The sequence below is a fragment of the Gadus chalcogrammus genome, chromosome 19 (genome assembly GCF_026213295.1).
Source record: "Gadus chalcogrammus isolate NIFS_2021 chromosome 19, NIFS_Gcha_1.0, whole genome shotgun sequence".
Lineage (NCBI taxonomy): Eukaryota > Metazoa > Chordata > Actinopteri > Gadiformes > Gadidae > Gadus > Gadus chalcogrammus.
Genome location: NC_079430.1, coordinates 3,525,276 through 3,548,611, shown reverse-complemented (window position 1 = coordinate 3,548,611; position 23,336 = coordinate 3,525,276). Strand labels below are relative to the sequence as shown.

The 23,336-nt window shown below is 46.2% G+C and overlaps 1 protein-coding gene across 2 annotated transcripts; it reads left to right on the top strand.

Annotated features, from left to right (window-relative positions):
• Positions 1–4,651: 4,651 nt before the first annotated feature.
• onecut2 (one cut homeobox 2) lies at positions 4,652–21,363 on the top strand. 2 transcript variants are annotated; one of them, XM_056578358.1, is made up of 2 exons: positions 4,652–6,083; positions 21,074–21,363. In XM_056578358.1, the coding sequence occupies exons 1-2, from the start codon at positions 4,895–4,897 to the stop codon at positions 21,361–21,363; spliced, it is 1,479 nt and encodes a 492-aa protein (XP_056434333.1). In that variant the 5' UTR covers positions 4,652–4,894. The 2 variants fall into 2 exon arrangements, with proteins under 2 accessions (XP_056434333.1, XP_056434334.1); XM_056578359.1 differs by having other exon boundaries at positions 4,652–6,093; positions 21,074–21,296.
• Positions 21,364–23,336: the final 1,973 nt, after the last annotated feature.

Here is a 23,336-nt window from a genome sequence, read left to right as displayed (position 1 = left end):
ATGACACGAGCGCGGGGTGGCTGACCCTGCGACCCCTGGTGACCTCTGGGTCTTCGTGGACTGGTGATCGAGAGGGGAAAGACAAACAGTTAGTATCTGTTAACAATGGAAATAATGCATCCACTAATCCGCTCTGTGGGTTTAAATATGGCATTGGTGATTTTCAACTTTAAAAGTGGGTGCTTCGTTTTCTTTGAAGGAAAATATTATTAATAGTACATTGCCTTTGGTCCACAATGATCCCAAAGGATTAGACATTCAACAACTCGTGAAACGAGAACCTTTGGACTCTTGATCACAGCTCTAGGAGAGACCTTCTGAAGTATGTTTACGTACTCCAGAAGTTGGGTAATGGTGGATCTGATCGACCACGGATCGATACATAAGACGGGTGATTAAAAGAGCTCGGGGACCATTAAATAGACATGTGGTCGGAGAAGACTTCACCATGGACCCTGGTTAATGAATTACACCCCGATGCGTTAGTCCAACCAGCTGCATAATTAATCTACTCATGCTCTCGTTTATTTGTTATAAGAAGATAAAGGCCTAGTAACCCTAATATTGTAGATGTGACAGGTAGGATATTATTAATGACTGGGAGGGAATGGCATTGTTTTTATTCCAATGATAGATGAGCACATCGTACGATTGAGACAGTATTAAACTATGATTAGGCCCCTGGCAGCTGTTTGTTTGTCCCTTATCAGCCCAGGTTATCGAAATTAGGGATAAATTAATCAAGTCATTTGACACCAAGGAAGGAAAATCAACCACGTGTGAAGTTATAACCTGTACCTGTATGTTTTTCATAATTCCACAACACGATGTCTAAAAAGCTCTGACGCTTTAATGATTTTTTTTGTGTGTTCTTTGCATATTAATTTAGCAGTTTGGAGATTCTGGAGCTCAATTCAAATTAAAGCCTGATCCCAGACAGTGTACTCGAGAATCTTAAATATTTGGATGTGTGTGTGTGTGTGTGTGTGTGTGTGTGTGTGTGTGTGTGTGTGTGTGTGTGTGTGTGTGTGTGTGTGTGTGTGTGTGTGTGTGTGTGTGTGTGTGTGTGTGTGTGTGTGTGTGTGTGTGTGTGTGTGTGTGTGTGTGTGTGTGCGCGCGTGCGTGCGAGTGTGTGAAATGAGTTGACACATGATGCTATATGTAATGATCTGGAAAAAAAAATTGAAGTAAGCCTGGATGTATGTATGTATGTATATAAACATATATTAGGTTAAAATAGTATTAAATTAGGCCTGTGTAATATAATTGTTTTCACAAAATAATATATATTTTTAATTAAAGTTAGTTTTATCTTATGTCTGTCGGCATCTTTTCAAATGATTTGAAACAATGTTATAGCCATTATAATACGGTTATATGGTGCTTCTGTTTGCCTATCATCGTTCTCAACGTAACTCATCCCTTCGCGCCCTTATCGGATGATATTTAAATGTCCCTGAGCTCTGGTCCAAGCACGCGGCCACCATTTAAATACAGCGGCTGACGGCCACGCGCCTCCTCTGCGCGAGGCCCTTTGTCCGGCCAACACAACCCCCACATGTCGGCCTCTGAATAAAGAGTGAGAATAAAGACTGAGAGTGAAGACTGAGAATAAAGAGAGGGAATAAAGAGTGAGAATATAGACTGAGAATTAAGACTGAGAGTAAAGAGTGAGAATAAAGACTGAGAGTGTGCACATGTGTTCATCTAGGAATGGCAGAAGTTGGAATAATAATTTGCCTAATAGCAATAATTACATATATATAATATAATATTAACAATTCCAACCAAACTATAGTAATAGTATTATTCGATTACTATTATTATATAATAATAATTATTATTATTATCGTTATTATTATTATTATTATTTTTCGCTGTTCATATTTGCAATATGCTGCAATCAAGCTAATTTACGGCTTAAAACCAATTGCTACACATTTGACCAGAAGCACCATATTATTAAATTATATAGGTAATGATATAATAGCCTTACTTAATCGTTCATATTTTCAATTAGCAAGAATGTTTATTGCATAAATATTTAGCAGAGTGAAACGGTGTTGATCTATCATATAGAGGACCTGCTCCCCCCACCATCACCTCCAACCCTCAGAATGAACCCAACCCACCGGAAACATGCGGCCTGACCCCGCGAGGACTGCTCCGTCATCTGGACCCTCGTTACCGTGCATATTCAGAGCAGGCGAGAGAGAGAGAGAGAGAGAGAGAGAGAGAGAGAGAGAGAGAGAGAGAGAGAGAGAGAGAGAGAGAGAGAGAGAGAGGGGGGGGGGGGGGGGGGGGGGGGGGGTTGAGACAGATGAGAGAGGGACCGACAAACAGATGCTAAGTTGCGCAAAGCAGTAGTGTTGCTGGTTGTCACCAACGCTATAGATTAGCATGAGGTCTCGAGCACAAAGCTACCGGATCAATATTCTGACAAAGCAGATGGCGGGAGAAGAGAGAGGAGGGGAGAGGAGAGGAGAGGAAAGAAGAGGATTGGAGAGAGGAGAGGGGAGGAGTAGAGAAGAGGAGAGGAGAGGAGGAGAGGAGAGGAGGAGAGGGTCAGAGAGAGGAGAGGAGAGGATTGGAGAGGGGAGAGGAGAGGAGAGGAGGAGAGGGTCAGAGAGAGGAGAGGAGAGGATTGGAGAGGGGAGAGGAGGAGAGGGTCAGAGAGAGGAGAGGAGAGGATTGGAGAGGGGAGAGGAGAGGAGGAGAGGGTCAGAGAGAGGAGAGGGGAGGGAGAGATGCAGGTTTAGCTCGACCCAAGACTGTTCGGCCTATATTTGCTTTTAGAGATAGATTTATACACCGCTGTACAAGGAGGACTGACAGAGATCCACTGTTTTATTCTTTCTCTATTTAGTTAAAACAATGAAAACAAAAAGTAAGATTGCTCAAACAGAACTATACAGTGTGCGTGTGCGTGCGTGTGCGTGTGTGTGCGTGCTTGTGTGTGTGTTTGTGAGGTGAGGGCTTTATGTGTGCGCGTTTGCGTGAGTGTGTATGTGTTAATGTGTGCCTGTGTATGTGTGTTTGTGTGTGTGTGTGTGTGTGTGTGTGTGTGTGTGTGTGTGTGTGTGTGTGTGTGTGTGTGTGTGTGTGTGTGTGTGTGTGTGTGTGTGTGTGTGTGTGTGTGTGTGTGTGTGTGTGTGTGTGTGTGTGGTACCTTCTCTGCTGGGTCACTCATTGACAATATGCACCCACCGTGCGAGCAAGACTAAATGTTTGGTTCCTGCACACGCGTCCGTTTGTCGACGCACGCGAGGGGGTGTGTGGGGGGGGGTGGGGGGGGGGGAGCAGCTGAAACTAAGAGATAGAGCGCGAGAGTCGCCGATAGGAAAAGAGAGGGAGCTGAAGAGAGAGAGGGAGAGAGAGGGGGAGAGGGAGGGAGAGAGGCCCGTGCCGGATTGGACCCCCCGCTCCTACTTTGACAGCTGATCAAAAGGACCAAAATAGGTCACGCTTCTCCTCCTTCTTAATTACACTGTCTTTAAACAAAGCAACATCTGCGAACCTTCTCCGTCCTCCCATCTCCTCCCTCTCCTCCACGGTCGACCTTGCTCTGCTCTTCTCCTCTTCTCATCTTCATCTCCTCTCCTTCCTCTCTCTCTCTCTCTCCGTCGACTCCGTATTCCGCCGTCGGACGTCCGGCCGTGGCTCGCGCGGGGCGAGCGATAACAACAAGAACAATGGAACAGAATAACGGGTTTTGGTTTTGAAATATAACTAAATAGGATGTGAATAAAAAAATAAAAAACACAATTAATGCATAAATAAATAAACTATATTCACAGGCATCACTAACTAATTCTGCAGTGATAGTGCCTTGCTCTACTGAGCTACACAGGGAATATTTTGCCTAAGCCTGCAGTGATAGTACCATGCTGTACACAGGAAATATAACCTTTTTACCTTATCCTCTAAACAGTGATCGACCTGATTTAAGTCATAATATTTTACAGTTATTGCGAAATCTGTGAGCCAATGTCTGTGCGCTCAATACACACTTTGCGTCCCTCATTGTAATTCAGCCCTGTTGTGGTATATCTCTGGCTGTTTTAACCATCTCCTCGTCTCTATTAACTTCTCATTTATCAGACGCTTTACACAAAGCGACGAGCAGCGAGGAGCAGGTATACGTCTTGCTAAAGGATGTTTGCAGACGTTGGGGATTGAACTCAGAACCTTTGGGCTGAGAGTCAAACCACCACCAGACAATGCTGCTGCACCTCTTCATCTCCCGTGTCCTCGTTTAATGTCTACTCATCTCCTGTCTTCTTATCTTCAACATCCTCGTCTCCTCGCCCCCTTGTCCCCTCGTCTCCTCATCTCCTACACTCATCCCCACCTGCTCCTCACATCAGCATTTCCTGAGACGGACACATAAAGCTAGATATATAGATAGATAGTTGGTATTATGGGATGTTCCATCTGTGATCAAGCGGAGGTTGAGAGGGTGATTAAGGCGGATCCCTGCTCGCTTCTCCCTGCAGCCGGATTGGTCATCTTCTGAAGAAGCCCGCCCCTGGGCGGGCACACTGCTCAGGGACTGGTTATGTGGACTGTCCATCACCCCGCAGGCCCCGCCCCTCGATGATGCGCTTCCCTGCAGAGCGGACAGCTCCCGCAGACAGTAGCAGTCGGAGGAGGAGAGGGTTGGTGAGGCGGAGCGGCAGCACGGGCCCCTAGGATCACATAACAAAGTGGACGTTATTACCGGGGAGAGAACACACCGAGCCGGAGGGGCCCTCGACGGACTAAACCCAAAGGTGGAATTAACATTAAAACCAAAGAGAAAGACGGTGGATTGGAGCGACCCATCCCGGGCGGAGAGGAGGAAGAGGGGGCGTAGAGGTTTCTGTGTCAGCCGATGGACCGAGCGGACTGATGAATGAAGACTGCCTACACTAACGCCTACCGATGCCTGGCCAAGGACCTGGACGCGTACGCTATGAACGCGGAGATGACGATGGACAACATCGCAGGTCTGCATGGCGGGGTGAGCGTGGGGGTGGCGGCCCATGAGGCGGACATGATGAGCGGACACAGCCCCCACCAGGGCCGGGGGGTCTCGGCAGGGGCACCAGGGGGGGCTGTGTCCGCTGCGTCCAGTCTACGGTTACACCAGGACCTCGCCTCGCGCTCCGCCATGGTGTCCAGCATGGCCACCATCCTGGACGGCTCCGGGGACTACCGGCCGGAGCTATCGCTGCAGCCGCTGCACCACGCCATGAGCATGCCGTGCGACACCTCTCCGTCGGGGATGGGGATGAGCGGGACGTACACCACCCTCACGCCGCTGCAGCCCCTTCCCCCGATCTCCACCGTCTCGGATAAATTCCACCACGCGCACCACCACCACCACCACGCGCACCACCAGCACCAGCGCCTGTCCGGGAACGTCAGCGGGAGCTTCACCCTGATGCGGGACGACCGGGGGCTGCCGACAATGAACAACATCTACAACCCCTACAAGGACCCCATGTCCGGGATGGGTCAGAGCCTCTCCCCGGTGCTAGGCTCTATCCACAACACCCAGCAGGCGCTCCACTACGGCCCCGCGACGCACGCAGCGGGGCACGACAAGATGCTGGCCGCCGCCGCCAACTTCGACGCCCACCACACCGCCACCATGCTGGCCCGGGGAGACCCCCACCAGCATCGGGGCCTGGCGGGCCCCCCGGCCGGCATGATGCCGCACTTAAACGGGATGCACCACTCTGGCTCGGTGGGCCACCACCCCCAGCTGCAGTCCCCCTCCCACGGGCAGGTGTTGAGCTCCAGTCGGGAGAGACCCCCCTCTTCCTCGGGGTCACAGGGGGGGAACGGCTCGGGCCAGCTGGAGGAGATCAACACCAAGGAGGTGGCACAAAGGATCACGGCGGAGCTGAAGCGCTACAGCATCCCGCAAGCCATCTTCGCCCAGCGGGTGCTTTGTCGCTCCCAGGGAACCCTCTCCGACCTCTTGCGGAACCCCAAGCCCTGGAGTAAGCTCAAGTCCGGCCGGGAGACTTTCCGGCGGATGTGGAAGTGGCTCCAAGAGCCCGAATTCCAGCGGATGTCTGCCCTTCGGCTAGCAGGTAAGAAAAGGTATCCGCAAAGCCACCTGTCTCTCTGTGTCCCACCTGTCTGTGTGTTCCAGCTGTCTCTGTGTGTCCCACCTGTCTCTCACTGTGTCCCACCTGTCTCTCTCTGTGTCCCACCTGTCTCTCTGTGTCCCACCTGTCTCTCTGTGTCCCAGCTTTCTCTCTGTGTCCCACCTGTCTCTCTGTGTCCCACCTGTTTCTCTGTGCCCCACTTGTCTCTCTGTGTCTGTCTCTCTGTGTCGCTGCCCCTGTTCTTATTTCTATTTCTGAGTCGCAGAGGAAAACCAAATATCGTCAGCCGTAAAACTCGCTGAAATCACGGCTGTGTGTGTGTGTGCTTGTGTGTGCTTGTGTGTGTGTGTTTGTGGCTGCAATTGTGTTTGTTTTGGTTTCCCCTGGCTGTAACGTGTGTGATTCGGGACCCGTTTCAATACGTCTCACTCTCACACTCAAACGGAGAAGACTGACATTTATTGCTAATCACAGTATTATGATTACCAATATTGATCATAACACGCGATCGATAGGAAAAGACAAGGTCACGGGATTTCCCTCCAGCGGCCCCCTGACCTCACTCATAACATACACTCTCTCTCTCTCTCTCTCTCTCTCTCTCTCTCTCTCTCTCTCTCTCTCTCTCTCTCTCTCTCTCTCTCTCTCTCTCTCTCTCTCTCTCTCTCTCGCTCTCTCATAACACACACTCCGTCACTCCTTACCTGATCGCCCAAATCACCTGCTTCTCCCCATCAGGATAAAGGATCCCGTTAATACCGTGGGATCTATTCTGAGCTCCGCTGTCTCTCCCGGTGTGTTGAGGTCTTTATAAACAAATAAACAACGAGTAGCTACTGTGTGTGCGTGTGTGTGTGTGTGTGTGTGTGTGTGTGTGTGTGTGTGTGTGTGTGTGTGTGTGTGTGTGTGTGTGTGTGTGTGTGTGTGTGTGTGTGTGTGTGTGTGTGTGTGTGTGTGTGTGTGTGTGTGTGCGGTGTGTGTGCTCCGTGCGGGACGCGGGGGAACAGAGGGGTACGGGCCGGGGGGCGATGCCCCCTCTAGCGAGGAGCAGCATCTGTCCCCGGCACACCTCTCCATTGTGCCGAGAAAGACGAGGGAGAGAAAACGGACCGTCGATGTTCCGGATAATAACCCATAATACCTCCATGGATAGTAGCGATAAGGCCCGTAGAGCTCCCGGTGTTTTTAACGGGGCTCAGCCCTGACCGTCCTTTGTAGTGATGTGATTATTATACAATCAGGGGTATAACACACGCGTTATCTAGCCTATAAATGTTGGACTATTCGATGGATAAGAAATACAGGTTTATTAAAACGTGTGGCCTCTCTATTTGACTGAATACTAGGCTATATGGCTTATTATTATCTTAAAGTTTGTGTCACGACTAAACTGTAAAGAAATAACCCTTAATCCAATATGATTCTCAGGGTTTGGGTTTGGATGTATCGGACAAAGATAAAGGTATTATAAAGGAAAAGGTACACTTCTAATACCGTGTTGACGGCTGACATCTATAACATGTTCTGTTTTAGAAATATGTGCTTTCATAATGATCATCATTATTATAATTGTTGTTCTGTTTTTTATAATTATTAATAATTAGTACATTGCAAGGAAGGAAACCGAAGGCCATATAAACAGACTCAAAATGTATAGTATAATAATAATATATTAATATTCTAACGACAATACTGGACTTCGAGCCTCACCAGTAAAAGAGGAGATTGGGACAAGACTGTACAACACTAAAGAAAACATTAACGCAATTCTAACAGGATAAATGACCATCTGAAATATACTCTGAACACAACCTTTGGTCTGTTTTCCTCTCAATACAACGGCCTTGTTATTATGTTTCACTAATATCATTGTTCAAAATGTTAACTTTATCCTGATATCATATTCATAAGATTGATACTTAATTAATTATTGCTGGAACTGTGCATTCTATGCTCTGTGTGTACAATTATGAAAAAAGATGAAGGAATATGAACGATTATCGTCCCTATGCTGGCCTTGTGATAAAAAGATTAAAAAGAAAATTAGTGACGGATTTCTATAATGTTGTACGTAAATCTTTTAAATGATACGCATTTAAAGGCTTGTATTCTTTAGTGTGTAAATACTGGGCTATTCTGTGGTGTGTGTGTGTGTGTGTGTGTGTGTGTGTGTGTGTGTGTGTGTGTGTGTGTGTGTGTGTGTGTGTGTGTGTGTGTGTGTGTGTGTGTGCGTGCGTGCGTGCGTGCGTGCGTGCGTGCGTGTGTGTGTGTGTTTGTGTGCGTGTGTGTGTGTGTGTGTGTGTGTGTGTGTGTGTGTGTGTGTGTGTGTGTGTGTGTGTGTGTGTGTGTATCCGTGTGTGTGTGATTGTGTGTTTGCGAGTTTGTGTGTGTGCCTCGTGAAAATCCACCTGATCAGATTGGACGATGTGTGTTGGGGTCTATCTCTTGAGCTCTACCTCTTAATGCACTCTCTCTCTCTCTCTCTCTCTCTCTCTCTCTCTCTCTCTCTCTCTCTCTCTCTCTCTCTCTCTCTCCCTATCCCCGGATTTTGGGGGTGCGTCATGTGATCCTGTGAGTCGGGGGAGTTGAAGAGAATAGGGGGCAGCAGCGGCAGAATGAATCATTGATGAATTATTGAAAGGAATCTCAGCATGACCCGTCTCGCGCTGCCTTCCTCACCTTGCGACGGGTTAACCAGGCAACACAGGGGGAGAGAAAGACAGACAGAGAGAGAGAGAGAGAGAGAGAGAGAGAGAGAGAGATAGAGAGAGAAGAGAGAGAGACAGATAGAGGAGAGAGAGAGAGAGAGAGAGAGAGAGAGAGAGAGAGAGATCGAGAGAGAGAGAGAGGCGAGAGAGAGAGAGAGAGACAGACAGACAGACAGACAGACAGACAGACAGACAGACAGACAGACAGACAGACAGACAGACAGACAGACAGACAGACAGACAGACAGACAGACAGACAGACAGACAGACAGACAGACAGACAGACAGACAGACAAGACAGCGAGAGATGGGAGAGACCGACGGACAGAGAGGTATAGGGGAGACAGGGAGTGAGAGTCAGGCTTTTGTTACGTTAGAGGGAGACGCCTCCAGTGCCGCCATAGCAGTGAATAATAGATTTACACCAATACCTGAATTACAGAAATAAAGTATTCAAATTATAATATATTATGCAGAAATGCACTAAATGTCTCCGTATTTTCTGTTTTAAGATGCATTCATTAAATTGTCGGGTTTAGTTTTAATTAATGTTAGAGTTCGACATTTCCTTTGACTTTTTACTCAGTCCTGCAGGGTTAACGGTGAACCTGATCTTCTCTTTGTTAGGACTAAACAGGCCAAGCTATAGAGAGCAGAATGTGTTCATACTAAAATACATTTAAATAGTTTTATAATAAAAACCACATGTTCGCCAGTTTGTCCCCACGGAAAATAGTATAACCCACAAATTAAATTATGTTAAAATACAATTGATATCGATGTATAACTTTTCTTTGTCTTTTTTTCTTTCTTTATTCATTCAAATTTAAAAATATGAATATGCAAAATGGGTTAGTGTTAGCCAATAAAATTCAATAAATTCAAATTGCTTTTGGCATTTGCACAGAAATCATCGATACAAAAAAAACGATTTAAAAAAAGTTAATAAATGTATAGCTATGTATAGACATAAAGTAAATAAGATTTCTTCTGACAAATTACTGTAAATCGCTTTGGATAAAAGCGTCTGCTAAAGGCCCTGAATATAAGGAGGAGAAATTATATAAAATACAACCCAATAACCGGATAGTCAATAACACTAATATGACAGCTGGACAGTGGATCAGTTGTCAGTTAGAAGAAACCGTCGGCCTCCTATGGCAATTATGGAAAGTATAAAAGTTACACAAACGCTGATTTCAAAACCATTCATTCTACTAACAAAAAACATGAGAATAAGAAGACATTCCTCATCAAGTGGAATATAGTTGTTTTTTAAAACGTCTAGTTGATGAACATCATGCTGTCTGTCTCTCCTCCTGCCTGTTTCTTTACGGAGCGCTGTGTGTGCGGGGCTGTCCTCCTGTCTGTCTCTCTACGGGCCGCTGTGTGCGGGACTATCGTGTCTGAAGCGCGTGAGCTAAACTCGATGCGGAACACATGATGACGTCACCGCTGAACCCCGCTCCTCTGACAGCCGGCGGTGAGAGCGCGCGGCCGGCAGATGTCTATCTATAGTAGATCGATATGATGTCTATCTATAGTCGATCGATACAAACAAACACGGAGAGTGAGCGCGCGGCTGTTTGTTGTGTTTCCTGCCCCTCCGTGTTTTTCCACTTGTCACATTTCTCCACCGATGTGAGTGAAACAGCAGTCGGAGTATAGATGAACGCGGATCGATGCCTCTAATCCCGGGCAGATTAAAAGAGCTTGAACGCTGCCAACGAGAACGTAAACGGTGTGAACCGGGACCGCATTGATCCGCGGAACCTGATCCGCTCGGTTCCTGGAAGAGAGAGCTGACGAGGGGCGGGGGTCAGGACGCGCGGTGTGTGTGTGTGTGTGTGTGTGTGTGTGTGTGTGTGTGTGTGTGTGTGTGTGTGTGTGTGTGTGTGTGTGTGTGTGTGTGTGTGTGTGTGTGTGTGTGTGTGTGTGTGTGTGTGTGTGTGTGTGTGTGTGTGTGGTGTGTGTGTGTGTGTGTGTGTGTGTGTGTGTGTGTGTGTGTGTGTGTGTGTGTGTGTGTGTGTGTGAGGGTTTTTTGTCTGTGTGTATTGGGAAACCAAGGAAGTATAAACTTTATGTTTGTGTGGTTGGAAGGCATAAAATATACATGGGATACGTTTTTCTGTAATGCATAAGGTTTTTAGTTTTGGATTATGTTGATGAAAGTGTGTGTGTATGTGAGATCGAGAGGGAGAGCGAGAGAGAGGGGTATCAGAGTTCTTGTCAGAGTCACCGGCCATTGTATCATAGTGTTATCTTAGTCATCATCGTCATCATCATCACATCATCTATCTATCTATCTATCTATCTATCTATCTATCTATCTATCTATCTATCTATCTATCTATCTATCTGTCTGTCTGTCTGTCTGTCTGTCTGTCTGTCTGTCTGTCTGTCTGTCTGTCTGTCTGTCTGTCTGTCTGTCTGTCTGTCTGTCTGTCTGTCTGTCTGTCTGTCTGTCTGTCTGTCTGTCTGTCTATCCATCTATAATAATTTAAACCAGGAGATCCTCACTGACAATTGGCTTAACAACAATACAAACTATAAACTATGTGTAAATAGTACAATTTATATAGAAATTATACAAACAATCTTACAATATACAAACACACAATGTACAAACACAATAAATAACAAGCGTTAACGTTAACTTTAACCCTCTCCTTTCAGCCTTCAAACACACCCACACGCATACACACATGCACCCATGGTCATCCACACAAACACATGCACGCGCACACAAAACACAAACACACACATGCACACACAAACACACACACAGAGCTAAAGCACGTCTTGATTAACCAGGGACTACAATAGCATATTGATTGAGTTATCTGCGGTGTCGTCTTGTGAAACAGAGTCCATCTCTCCAGTCTGTCTCTAAAACAAACAGAAGCCCCTCCACCTGTTAACACATCACCTATTCCTGTGTGGGAGAGTGTGTGTCAACAGTAGCAGGGTAAAGGCCGGAGCCGCTCGCTGATTCCAAACTCTCAGCGTAACCCAACTCAACATTTAAATGGATGCTTTTCTCCTGTCGTACTTCTTGCAAAATTATGCTATACATAATAATAAGACGTTATTCTATATTCTTTGCATCTCAATGGGTCCAAGTAGGGCGGGAATAACACCAAACCAAACCCAGCGACTGAGGAAACAATGAATTGTAAATAACGTGTTGTAGCTTATCTTGTGTTCTCCTGTTACGTATTCAACTAAGCTCGCACAAATAAACGCCTTCTGAGTGAAGATGTGAAATGATAACCTTCATTCAAACCCACAATGTGATTGTGTCAGCATCAAGTGTTCCTACAATTCCAACACTCAAACCATGAACACCTGAACCATGGAATCCCATCTGAGTTTGTTCCACACGTTCTACTGAAGGACGATACCATCTGACCTCCCTTCTCTGTACTCTCTCACTCTTTCACTCGCTCTAATAAGTGTCACAAACCTTTGACCAACAAATTCAACCAGTGTCGGCTTAGTTCAATATTCTCCCGTGTGTACACAAAGTGATGTACCTTTACAGTAATAAACTTAAGCACCTAAACATATTTATCATGGCATAATATTGGTTTCTGCAGTATCATCTCAACTAAATATTTTCTATGGCTAGTGTATTATCAGGTTGAGGTTCTAAGTTTAGCAGTCTGTCTACTTGTCCCATCTTCGCTCCCTCCCTTTCTTCTCCTCCTTCTCCTCTCTCCTTCTCTCTCCCTTCTCTCTCTCCATCCCCACGCTACTCTTCTCTCTCTGGCTGCCAGGTTGTCACTCAAGGAGCTCCAACCCTGACCTTCATAAACCCGTGTTGGGAGGACATCTCATCTTGTCTGCCTTCAGACGTCCTCTTAAGCTTCTTCTGCGACGATTAGCCGCTGTGGCTTTTTGCTACGCTAGCGGCCTAGCCATTCGCCGCCGTAGCTTATGTGCACTGCTCAAAAAGGTTTCTACACGTCGGAATGCAGACCCATCAACAATGTGGTGGCTGTTTTTCAGACATAGGATTATACTGCAACCTTCAGACCTTTAGAATAGATCCTGGGTTGGGTTTAGATGTACTGTTGTAGAGCTAGAGAACCAGGAACCGGTGTCACGCCGTTGTGATGGCGTTAGGTCAGTCTGCCACCGGCTGTCGGCTGAACGCTGGTCTATGTGTACTTTCTTTGTATCATACATGTTAGCATATGTCATTCTGAAACGGCTCTTATTTTTACTAGTGTACACTCTGAACGACTAACCGGTTCAAACTGGTTATGTTTTACATCCAAAGAACAGGCATCACTCAAAAATAAGTGCAATCCTTCCCAGTGGTTCCCTTTGGCTGGCTTCCGTCCGTTCTGGTTAAATAAACAGAGCTAACTTATTTTGTATTCTCCAACACACCCGTCTGTGCTGATCTCAGTCTAATGTGTGTTTATTTGTGTGTTGCTGTGTGTGTGTGAACCTGTTCTAAAGTATGTGCTCCTGCATTTATGCTTGCGTGAGTGTATGTGTGTGTGTTTGATAAGATAGGAATTTGCGTAGACCTTTGCACAGTGATGTCACAACAGACTGCTGACACACAGATATACAGTACACACATACCCACACACAGGCACAAACAAACACACACACACACACACACACACACACACACACACACACACACACACACACACACACACCACACACACACACACACACACACACACACACACACACACACACACACACACACACACACACACACACACACACACACACACACACACACACACACACACACACACACACACACCACACAACTGCAACAGAGCCACAAGAAACATGATTTAAATCTGTCCGTCTTTCTGCTGGTGATTTTGTTGTTTGGTTTACCTATCTGCTGGCACCAGTAATTAGATATATTGCTATGTGTGTGTGTGCGTGTGTCTTTCTGTCTGTCTGTCTGTGTCTGTCTGTCAGTGTGTCTGTTTGTGTGTTGTTGCCGGTCCAAACGAGGCCCTGGTGTCGCTCCATCACATTTCCCTGCGTCCCAGTGTGGCGCCATGGAAACAGAGATGCACATGCAAGGTCAACATCACTACTTACCCCCACTCCCATACCCTCAGTGTAATGGATACTAAGCCTTAAGTGGTAATGGCTTATAAAAGAGACAGACAGACAGACAGATGGAGAGACAGAGAGAGCGAGACAAAGACAGAGACAGAGAGAGAGAGAGAGAGAGAGAGAGAGAGAGAGAGAGAGAGAGAGAGAGAGAGAGAGAGAGAGAGGGAGAGAGAGAGAGAGAGGGAGAGAGAGAGAGAGAGAGAGAGAGAGAGAGAGAGAGAGAGAGAGAGAGAGAGAGAGAGAGAGAGGGAGAGAGAGAGAGAGAGAGAGAGAGAGACAGAGAGAGACAAGACAGAGACAGAGAGAGAGAGAGAGAGAGAGAGAGAGAGAGAGAGAGAGAGAGAGAGAGAGAGAGAGAGAGAGAGAGAGAGAGATAGACAGAGAGAGAAAGAGAGAGAAAGAGAGAGAGAGAGATAGTGTGTGTGTGTGTGTGTGTGTGTGTGTGTGTGTGTGTGTGTGTGTGTGTGTGTGTGTGTGTGTGTGTGTGTGTGTGTGTGTGTGTGTGTGTGTGTGTGTGTGTGTGTGTGTGCGTGTGTGTGTGTGTTTGTGTGTGCGTGCGTGTGTGTGCGTGTGTGTGTGTGTGGCAGAGAGGGAGTAAGAGGAGACAATTGAAAAGAGAGAAAGTGAAGTAGCGGTTTATCAAAGAGAGGGGGAACACATGAGAGAAAAGCAAACTTTGAGAAAGAACAGAGCAACAGAGAGAGAGAAACAGACAGAGAGAGAGAGAGAGAGACAGACAGACATAAAGACATACAGACAGAAAGACATACAGACAGACAGACAGCGAGAGAGTGTGTGTGTTTATGTGTGTAGGAAGATGTAGGGTGTGTGTCTGAGAGTGTTGGATATAGATATAATGTATGTTTAAGAGGAAGTACATCAGAGAGAGAGAGAGAGAGAGAGAGAGAGAGAGAGAGAGAGAGAGAGAGAGAGAGAGAGAGAGAGAGAGAGAGAGAGAGGGCAAGGAGGCAGACATCAGACAACGAAGGCTTTCCAGTCGTGATGACCAGGAGCCTGTCTGTGTCTCTGTATGTGTGTCTGTCTGATAGTTGGTCTTAAGGGTTTTAAGGTAATGGGACATATACATGTACATCCCTTCTCTACCTTACTCTGGCTGCTCCCGCCATCTCTCTCCTCGTCTTCCGCTCATCCACTCTATCGTCCTCCCACTCTCTCCCCCCTGTCTCCCTCCCTCCCTCTCTAGTATTCAGAGGCTTTAATAGGCCCACTTACCCGGAGAGACGTCTCTCTCCTCTCTCTCTCGGCTCCCTCTCCCCTCTGAAGATGACTGAGGAGATACCAGACACTATCTTCCTGTCAGCAGTTAAACACACAACACATGGCAGAGCCACCAGCCCGACTCCAGAAGTGCTACTGCTGCTGCAGTGCTATTACTACCAGTAATACTACAACTAACACGGCTTATAATGCACCTGAGAGAGAGAGAAACACACATCACAACAAACAGTCACCATACCATATTGCTATTAATACTTAAGTATTTCATAGGAATAATAATAACATAAATGCAATTCTTATTCTTAATAATAATAATAATAATAATGAAATAATAATGATAATAATAATAATAATGATAATATTAGTAATACTGTGAACTCTTTTCATTAGGTACCTTAAAGACACATCACTGTATGTCCCCATGTCCCAGGGCTTGTAATGGCGGACCCCCTCACACTGCGTGGTGGGGGGGTCTCTGCGATGAGGAAGAGGGTTAGCAATCTGTTTTGGGGAGAGAAAGAACAAGAGGGAGAGAAGAGTGAGAGATCGAAAGAGAGAGAGAGACAGAGGGGAGGAAGTGAGAGAGAGAGAGAGAGAATGAGAGAGATAGAGGGGAGGAAGAGAGAGAGAGAGAGAGAGAGAGAGAGAGAGAGAGAGAGAGAGAGAGAGAGAGAGAGAGAGAGAGAGAGAGAGAGAGAAACAGAGAGAGAGATAGAGGGGAGGAAGTGAGAGAGAGAGAGAGAGAGAGAGAGAGAGAGAGAGAGAGAGAGAGAGAGAGAGAGAGAGAGAGAGAGAGAGAGAGAGAGAGAGAGAGAGAGAGAGAGAGAAAGAGTAAGGGGAGGAAGTGAGAGAGAGAGAGAGAGAGAGAGAGAGAGAGAGAGAGAGAGAGAGAGAGAGAGAGAGAGAGAGAGAGAGAGAGAGAGAGAGAGAGAGAGGAGAGAGAGAGAGAGGAGAGAGAGAAACAGAGAGAGAGAGAGAGAGAGAGGAGAGAGAGAGAGAGGAGAGGAGTGAGAGAGAGAGAGAGAGAGAGAGAGAGAGAGAGAGAGAGAGAGAGAGAGGGAGGAAGGGAGTGAGAGAATCTAATCACTGATTCATTGAGCAGAGGAGCAGTGGGGCGATGTAACCCTCACTAAATAGTATGAAGACATATGGCTGCTTCATGTCTGCGCTCATTGCTCAGAGCTAATCAATTGCTGCACAGCTTCAGAGCCTTATATAACATAATGAATATTATAGAATCTCTATTAATATAGACCAACCGTGGGGCCTCAACCTGTGATATACTGAGCACTGAGGAGTATTACTCATTCTCCTTATTGGTGTGTGAGCCATGTATAAACTGTGAGAGGAGCGGGGTGTGAGTCATGATGTGGACGTGGCGTGGGATTGGATCAGGCTTTGATTGGCGGTGTAGTTTAGTTTGAGAGGAAGTGAAGGGGATTAAATGTAAAATAATCATAACTTTGATATTGTTCTGTTTAGCATTGCAAAATAGATACAGTAAGGCAAGGCAAATTTATTTGTATAGCCCATTTCATACTCATAGGCAATTCAATGTGCTTCACACAAAAACAATAAAAAGACAAAAATATAGAACCATACGCAATTTTAGCAATTATAAAAGTAAAATGTAAAATGTACATCGAACAACAACAGCAAAGAGTCCATTTAAAAGTTAGTGAAAAAAAAAGACATATCAAACGTGCATTAACTGCAGAAAGCATCTGAAGAGAGTTGGGTCTTTACTCTAATTATAAAAATCCCGACAGTTTGGGCGTTTTTGATGTTCTCTGGAGCTGGTTCCAAAGATGGACGCCATAGCGGCTAAAAGTTGTTTCACCCTGCTTTGTTCTGACAGTTGGTTTCAGTAGTAATTGCTTGTGTTGTGATCTAAGGGACCTTGTTTGAGAATATTGTTTAAATATGTCATGTGAGAAGTTTGGCGCAACCCCCTTCAAAGACTTAAAAAGGTAGAGAAAAAAATTAACATGGTCAAAAATCAACAAGCTGATATAGCCACCGCTGGACGGACGATTCATTTTGGTGTTTTATAATTTGTTATTTTTGTATTTTTTATAAACTTTTTTTTATTCAGAGGCCATTGAGAGAACTCTCTCTTTTTCAATGACGCCCTGATCACAATAGGCCTACCTACATCAAAAACAGACATACAAATGTAGGGGCCTACAATAGATATAAACAGTCGGTAAAACAACCAGAACAACATTTCAAATAATAGCCTACAATACAATGGGACAATTAAGAGAGCTATTTAAAAAACGAGCAGTCCTTATTTATGCGACCTCAATCATCCCCTTGAACGTCTTAATCGAGACCAATCAGGAGGGAAATCCGTTTGTATTTTGGATAGATATGTTGTTTGATTGATTCAGCATGGAGCCTTTATCGCACCGCCTAACCCCCTAACACTGTTGACGGTGCGGTGTGACCGGAGGAGGCCGGACGGGTCGGGACGGGACGGGGAAGCCGTGGAGAGAGAGAGAGTCTGGACTGTTCGGGGCTGATGAAAGACCACGGAGCCCTTCCTTAATCGATCCCATCGATTTACCGTTACCCTTAAAGAACCCTCCATTCAGTGAGACCCCCTCCCCCAACACACACCATCATAACACCGCCCGGTCCTCAGCCCGCCAAAAGCCCTTTCTGAATAGTATAATTGCGTTTTAGATCCTAACTGTAACCCCTACCGATGAAGAGGCTGATTGAATCAGTCAGGCGAAGTCTTTCTTTGACGGCTCCGTGTGTGCGTGTGTGCGTGTGTGTGTGTGTGTTTCGGCTGCTGAAGCATAGCTGAAAGCACCACATTTAACGGAACAAAGGAGAAATTCTGATAAGTAAACTGTGGCTTTAGTCTTGGCTATAGGCCTATCAGCCTTTCAAAATAAAAACGATTGTCCAACTGTTGTGTCCAACAAAGGCATCGCGTTATTGCTATTTTCCAAATGTCTTCAGTGAATCCCCATTGAAAATTAAAAGGGATTGATTTGCCCTGATGGATATGCCTCCTGGTGTCCAAAATAGCCGGCTTTTACTTACATATTTAGGGAATACATTTAATGACATAAATTACGTAGCCTACAATTACGTTAAAAAACCAAACCGACATTGTTTTCCAAACGAGAACAGACGCACAATCTCAGTGGACGTGTTTGTATGAACCACCCTGTGGTCAACAGCGCCCCCTGTTGGCAGTAACACGTAACGCTGTGGTCAACAGCACCCCCTACTGTCAGTAACCCGTAACGCTCTGGTCAAGGGGTTTCTGAAGCTTAGGATGCTAAGAGACTTGCTTCTACATTATTATGTCGGCCTACGTTCGGTTTGTTTGGACTTTCACACATTGGAGTTATGTTGTTTGCATTGGCCGTGTCCATCATGACGTCCCTGTTTCTAGATACAAGCTCTGGGCATGTCTTGGTCTAGGACCATGGACAGCGAACATACCAGTGATGCAGACCCCCTTCTAACAGAAACTGTTCACCACCAACCCCAGTGCACCTTTCTCTCTCACCAGCCTAGATCTAGACGGATTAGCCCAGAACAGCTCTCCACGGTCCAGGGTCACTCTGTTGGTCTGAGGTGGGATGGTTTAAAGCACTTGTTTCTGATTGGTCGCCGTGAATTCCAGCGTGAACGGAAGACACAATGTGTTTTATTGTTTGGCATCTGATGAAAGTAATAACACTATTTAACCAGATGTAATTTCCTAAGCCAGTCGCTTTCAGTGTTTTATTCTATTTGTTTGTCTGTAGGATGTCAACGGTTGCCTCATAATAATAATAATAATAAATATAACCGCAAGCGGTGAAAAGTCAAGAACACACTAATGGAAATATATAAATATGACATATAATTATGAAGGAAAGATGTTGATGTTCCCCTTAAGGCCATAGCCTACTGTGCCTCGGCTTCCAGGTAGCAGAGCAATTGCCAAATGTCATGTTCAGCTTGTTCATAATAGTCTAATCGGTATTCAAACTCTCAAACTAAGGATCAGGCATTATCCCATTGAGCCATTGACAAACCTGAAATGTAGCCTCATTCACATGGTGAAATTTCTATTGATAAGCACACAACATCCACAAAACTCCAAGCAAACATTTCTCAAATGAATTAGGGCTTTCATAAAAGCAAATACTTGACAAATCTTTGAGATTCTGGGGAAATAAAATTTGTTGTCAAGAACACTAACGGAAGAAATAAAAATATGACAGAGTTCATTATGAAGGAAAAATGGTTAATGAAGAAGTTCCCCTTAATGCCATACTGTGTCTTCGCAGTCAGATTCTTGGAAACTAATGAGCCGGAATGTCGATTGTCTGATGAATTTCAGGTGCTGTTCAATGTTGTGTTTCTTAAATGAGTGGCAAGGACAGAATGTCATGTTCAGCTTGTTCATAATGCTCAAATCAGGGTTCGGACTCTCAACCTAAGATCAGCAGTACACGGCATTATCCCGTTGAGCCACTGACATTCCTGAACTGCATGAAGCCTCATTCACATGGTGAAAATGTCGATTGATAAGCGCACAACATCAAGAAAAATCCAAGCACAGATTTCACAAGAGAATTAGGGTCTTTCTTAAAAGAGTAAAGATCTGAAAATCTGCACTGTTAATGGTATCCACTTAATGATAGCCGTATGGTAGTTATACAATAAAAAAATTGTCATATAGGCAAAATGGGTTGAGACTGTGGACGTTTGGCTTTTCTATGAAATTGTGGGAAAAGTAAAAATTTTAGGGCATAAGACCCGGATTTTATAAATGCATCTGATTCTATAGATTAATATTCTGAAAGAATTTTGAGTCCAGGTCATTCTGGTGAGGAGAAATAAGGCCAATTCATGATTTATTTTACAATAGCGCCGCCTTTAGGTACAATACCACAAATTTGGGTTTATGGGTAGAGGGGGTTATTGGTGACCATACCTGAACATTTCAAGAGTTTTCGACTTATGGTAGGCCTATAGGCTGCAGTATGACGGCAAATCACCAGAAGAAAGACGGACAGATATAAAACATCATGTTTCTTGTTGCTCTGTTGCAGTTGTGTGGTGTGTGTGTGTGTGTGTGTGTGTGTGTGTGTGTGTGTGTGTGTGTGTGTGTGTGTGTGTGTGTGTGTGTGTGTGTGTGTGTGTGTGTGTGTGTGTGTGTGTGTGTGTGTGTGTGTGTGTGTGTGTGTGTGTGTGTGTGTGTTCGTGTTCACATTGACATGCCAGCTGTTTTCCTTACATAATAGTTTAGGACTCAATTGAGTCCTGAACACGATCGGTATCGACCAGCTCGGACAGGTCTTGTGCCGTCCTTAATTCAGGGAAGTTGCAGAGGAAACATGCGCAGACAGCGCCCCCTGCAGGGCTACTATGGCACCGAAGAGGCTGCTATATCACAACTTAACTTCTGTACCGAATTTGTGTGTTTTTTGTGTGTTTATCTATAGACTATAAATGATGGTATAGTTAAATATTTTGTCATCAAATATACGCTTAAAATGTAGCCTTTATTGACAGAGACAGACTTATAATTGAAAGAATGAAAAGGAAGGATGTTTTCTTTCTGAAAACAAATGAAACACTAAGATGACATACTAAATATTATACTCCCTCTTGCCTCCCATAATAATTTTCTCCCTCCCCTCTCTGCTCCCCTCCTCCCTTCCTCTACACCTCCCCTCTGATCCTCCTCCTCACCCAATCTGCCCCCCTCCTCTCCTCCTCCTCCCCTCCCCTGCTCCCCTCCTCTCTGCCTCCTCACCCTCTCTGCTCCCCTCCCCTCCTGTCCTCCTCCATCCTCCCCTCCCCTCCTCCTCCTCCTCCTCCTCCTCCTCCCCCTCCTCCTCCTCCTCCTCCTCCTCCTCCTCCTCCTCCTCCTCCTCCTCCCTCCCTCTCTGCTCCTCTCAGCCTGCAAAAGAAAGGAGCTGGACCCAAGCAAAGACCGCCACAACACACCAAAGAAGTCCCGGCTGGTGTTCACCGACCTGCAGCGGCGCACCCTGCTGGCCATCTTCAAGGAGAACAAGCGTCCGTCTAAGGAGATGCAGCTGACCATCTCCCAGCAGCTGGGCCTGGAGCTCACCACCGTCAGCAACTTCTTCATGAACGCCCGGCGCCGCAGCCTGGACAAGTGGATGGACGAGGGCTGCAGCCCCGGGGGCATGTCCTCCGCCTCCAGCACCTGTACCAAAGCTTAGGGGGGGAGGGAGGGAGGGAGGGAGGGAGGGAGGGAGGGGGAGGGAGGGGGAGGGGGAGGGCAGCAGTACCACCATGGTGATGAAGAAAAATAACTTTTTTAAGTTTTAGTTTTTTGTGTGCTTTTTTTCAACAAGGCTTCGGAGCGGGGCTGCCTGGTGCATGCAACCAAAAACACACCATGTACACCATCCCATCTCCTCCACATCCCATTGGCCCAGCCCCACGACGTGTCCCTCCCAGCCCACTGGTCTCACGCTCACCCCAGTGCCAGCAGCACTGACCCGCCCAGGAGAGGACCTAGATTCGATATCCTGCTAAATAAGCTAAGAGGCAGAAGTCCAATAGTCAATTTATGAATATGGAGAATGTTCTAGAACGTTCCCTAACCCCCCTTACTCATGAGGTACCCCGACACAATCTTCAACCAGTCAGCTGTACTGTTGACATGTTAGTAATTAATTGGTATGGAAACAAAACATCAAATCAATTGAGTATAACCTTAACAGAGGAACCCAAGTTAAAAGGTTCACAAATATGCAAGCACAAACACATGCACACATGCACACACACACACACACACACACACACACACACACACACACACACACACACACACACACACACACACACACACACACACACACACACACACACACACACACACACATATTACAGAGAGATTTTTGAGCGTAGGGAGCAGTTGTCGAAGTATCGAACAAACAAAATGATATAAATATATCGGGAACATATAAAACGTATGTGAGCACAATCTTTAAGCACATTTTCTTTGCAATAGAACCGGTGCGAGGCCTACACAGCCAAACTCAGGAGGTGGTTGTTACTAACGGACGGCGAGTCAGATGTAGCACATCAACAGGCACACGTCTGCTGTGTGCCGGGACACAGACACACAGGGACTCCAACACAAAGACACACCCCAGTGGAGACAAACACTAGCACACAAACGGGCGCCTCAGAACATGACTCCCTGAACACAAGTAGGACCCCTGTGACAGGACCCCACCCATCACAATTACACTATTGTTAGCCCCCGAGCTCCACCCCAGCTTCACTGGCGCCTCTTCAGGCTCAATGGAAAGCATTCCCAAGCAAGCATCGTGCTAGTCACTGTCAGCTAGCCTCGTGCTAGTCATGGTTAGCCACCGGTAGCCGTTCTTGGTGAACGCTAACCCTGGTGCTAGCATCGTGCTAGTAACTGTTAGCTAGCATTGTGCTAGTCATGGTTAGCCACCGGTAGCCATTTTTGCTGAACGCTAACCCTGGTGCTAGCATCGTGCTAGTAACTGTTAGCTAGCATTGTGCTAGTCATGGTTAGCCACCGGTAGCCATTCTTGGTGAACGCTAACCCTGGTGCTAGCATCGTGCTAGTAACTGTTACCTAGCATTGTGCTAGTCATGGATAGCCACCGGTAGCCATTCTTGGTGAACGCTAACCCTGGTGCTAGCATCGTGCTAGTAACTGTTAAACTCATGCTTAGCCACCGGTAGCCATTCTTGGGGAATCTTAACCTAGCATCCTGCGGGGGGTGCGTATCCCTGTGAGAACCCCGGCCAGCAGCACTAAACCAAAAAGGCTCCATCAGTTTCCCGCTAAATCAAGATACATTCCACCCTAGCCAGCAGGGGGCGACCCGGAGCCCGGACGAGGGGTGACCTGTCATGGCGAATCAGGGCCTTCAGAATAATTTAAGAGGACAATCCAAAGACGATGTCAGACAGGTTCACCTGGTCCAAAGGGCTCCAACACTCCTTCACTCCACCCTGTATCACGTCCTCATCCAGGGACAGACGTAGAGACATGAGAGAGACAGGGCCCCCTTGGGTCTCCCTCCTCCAAAGACAGGGGCAGCAGAAGCACTGGAATTGGAACAGCGAGACGGACCACAATCTATCTGTCCGTCTGTTTAAGTTTCCTTTCAGTCGCTGTATTTAATTTGTGCCTGGCTTTATA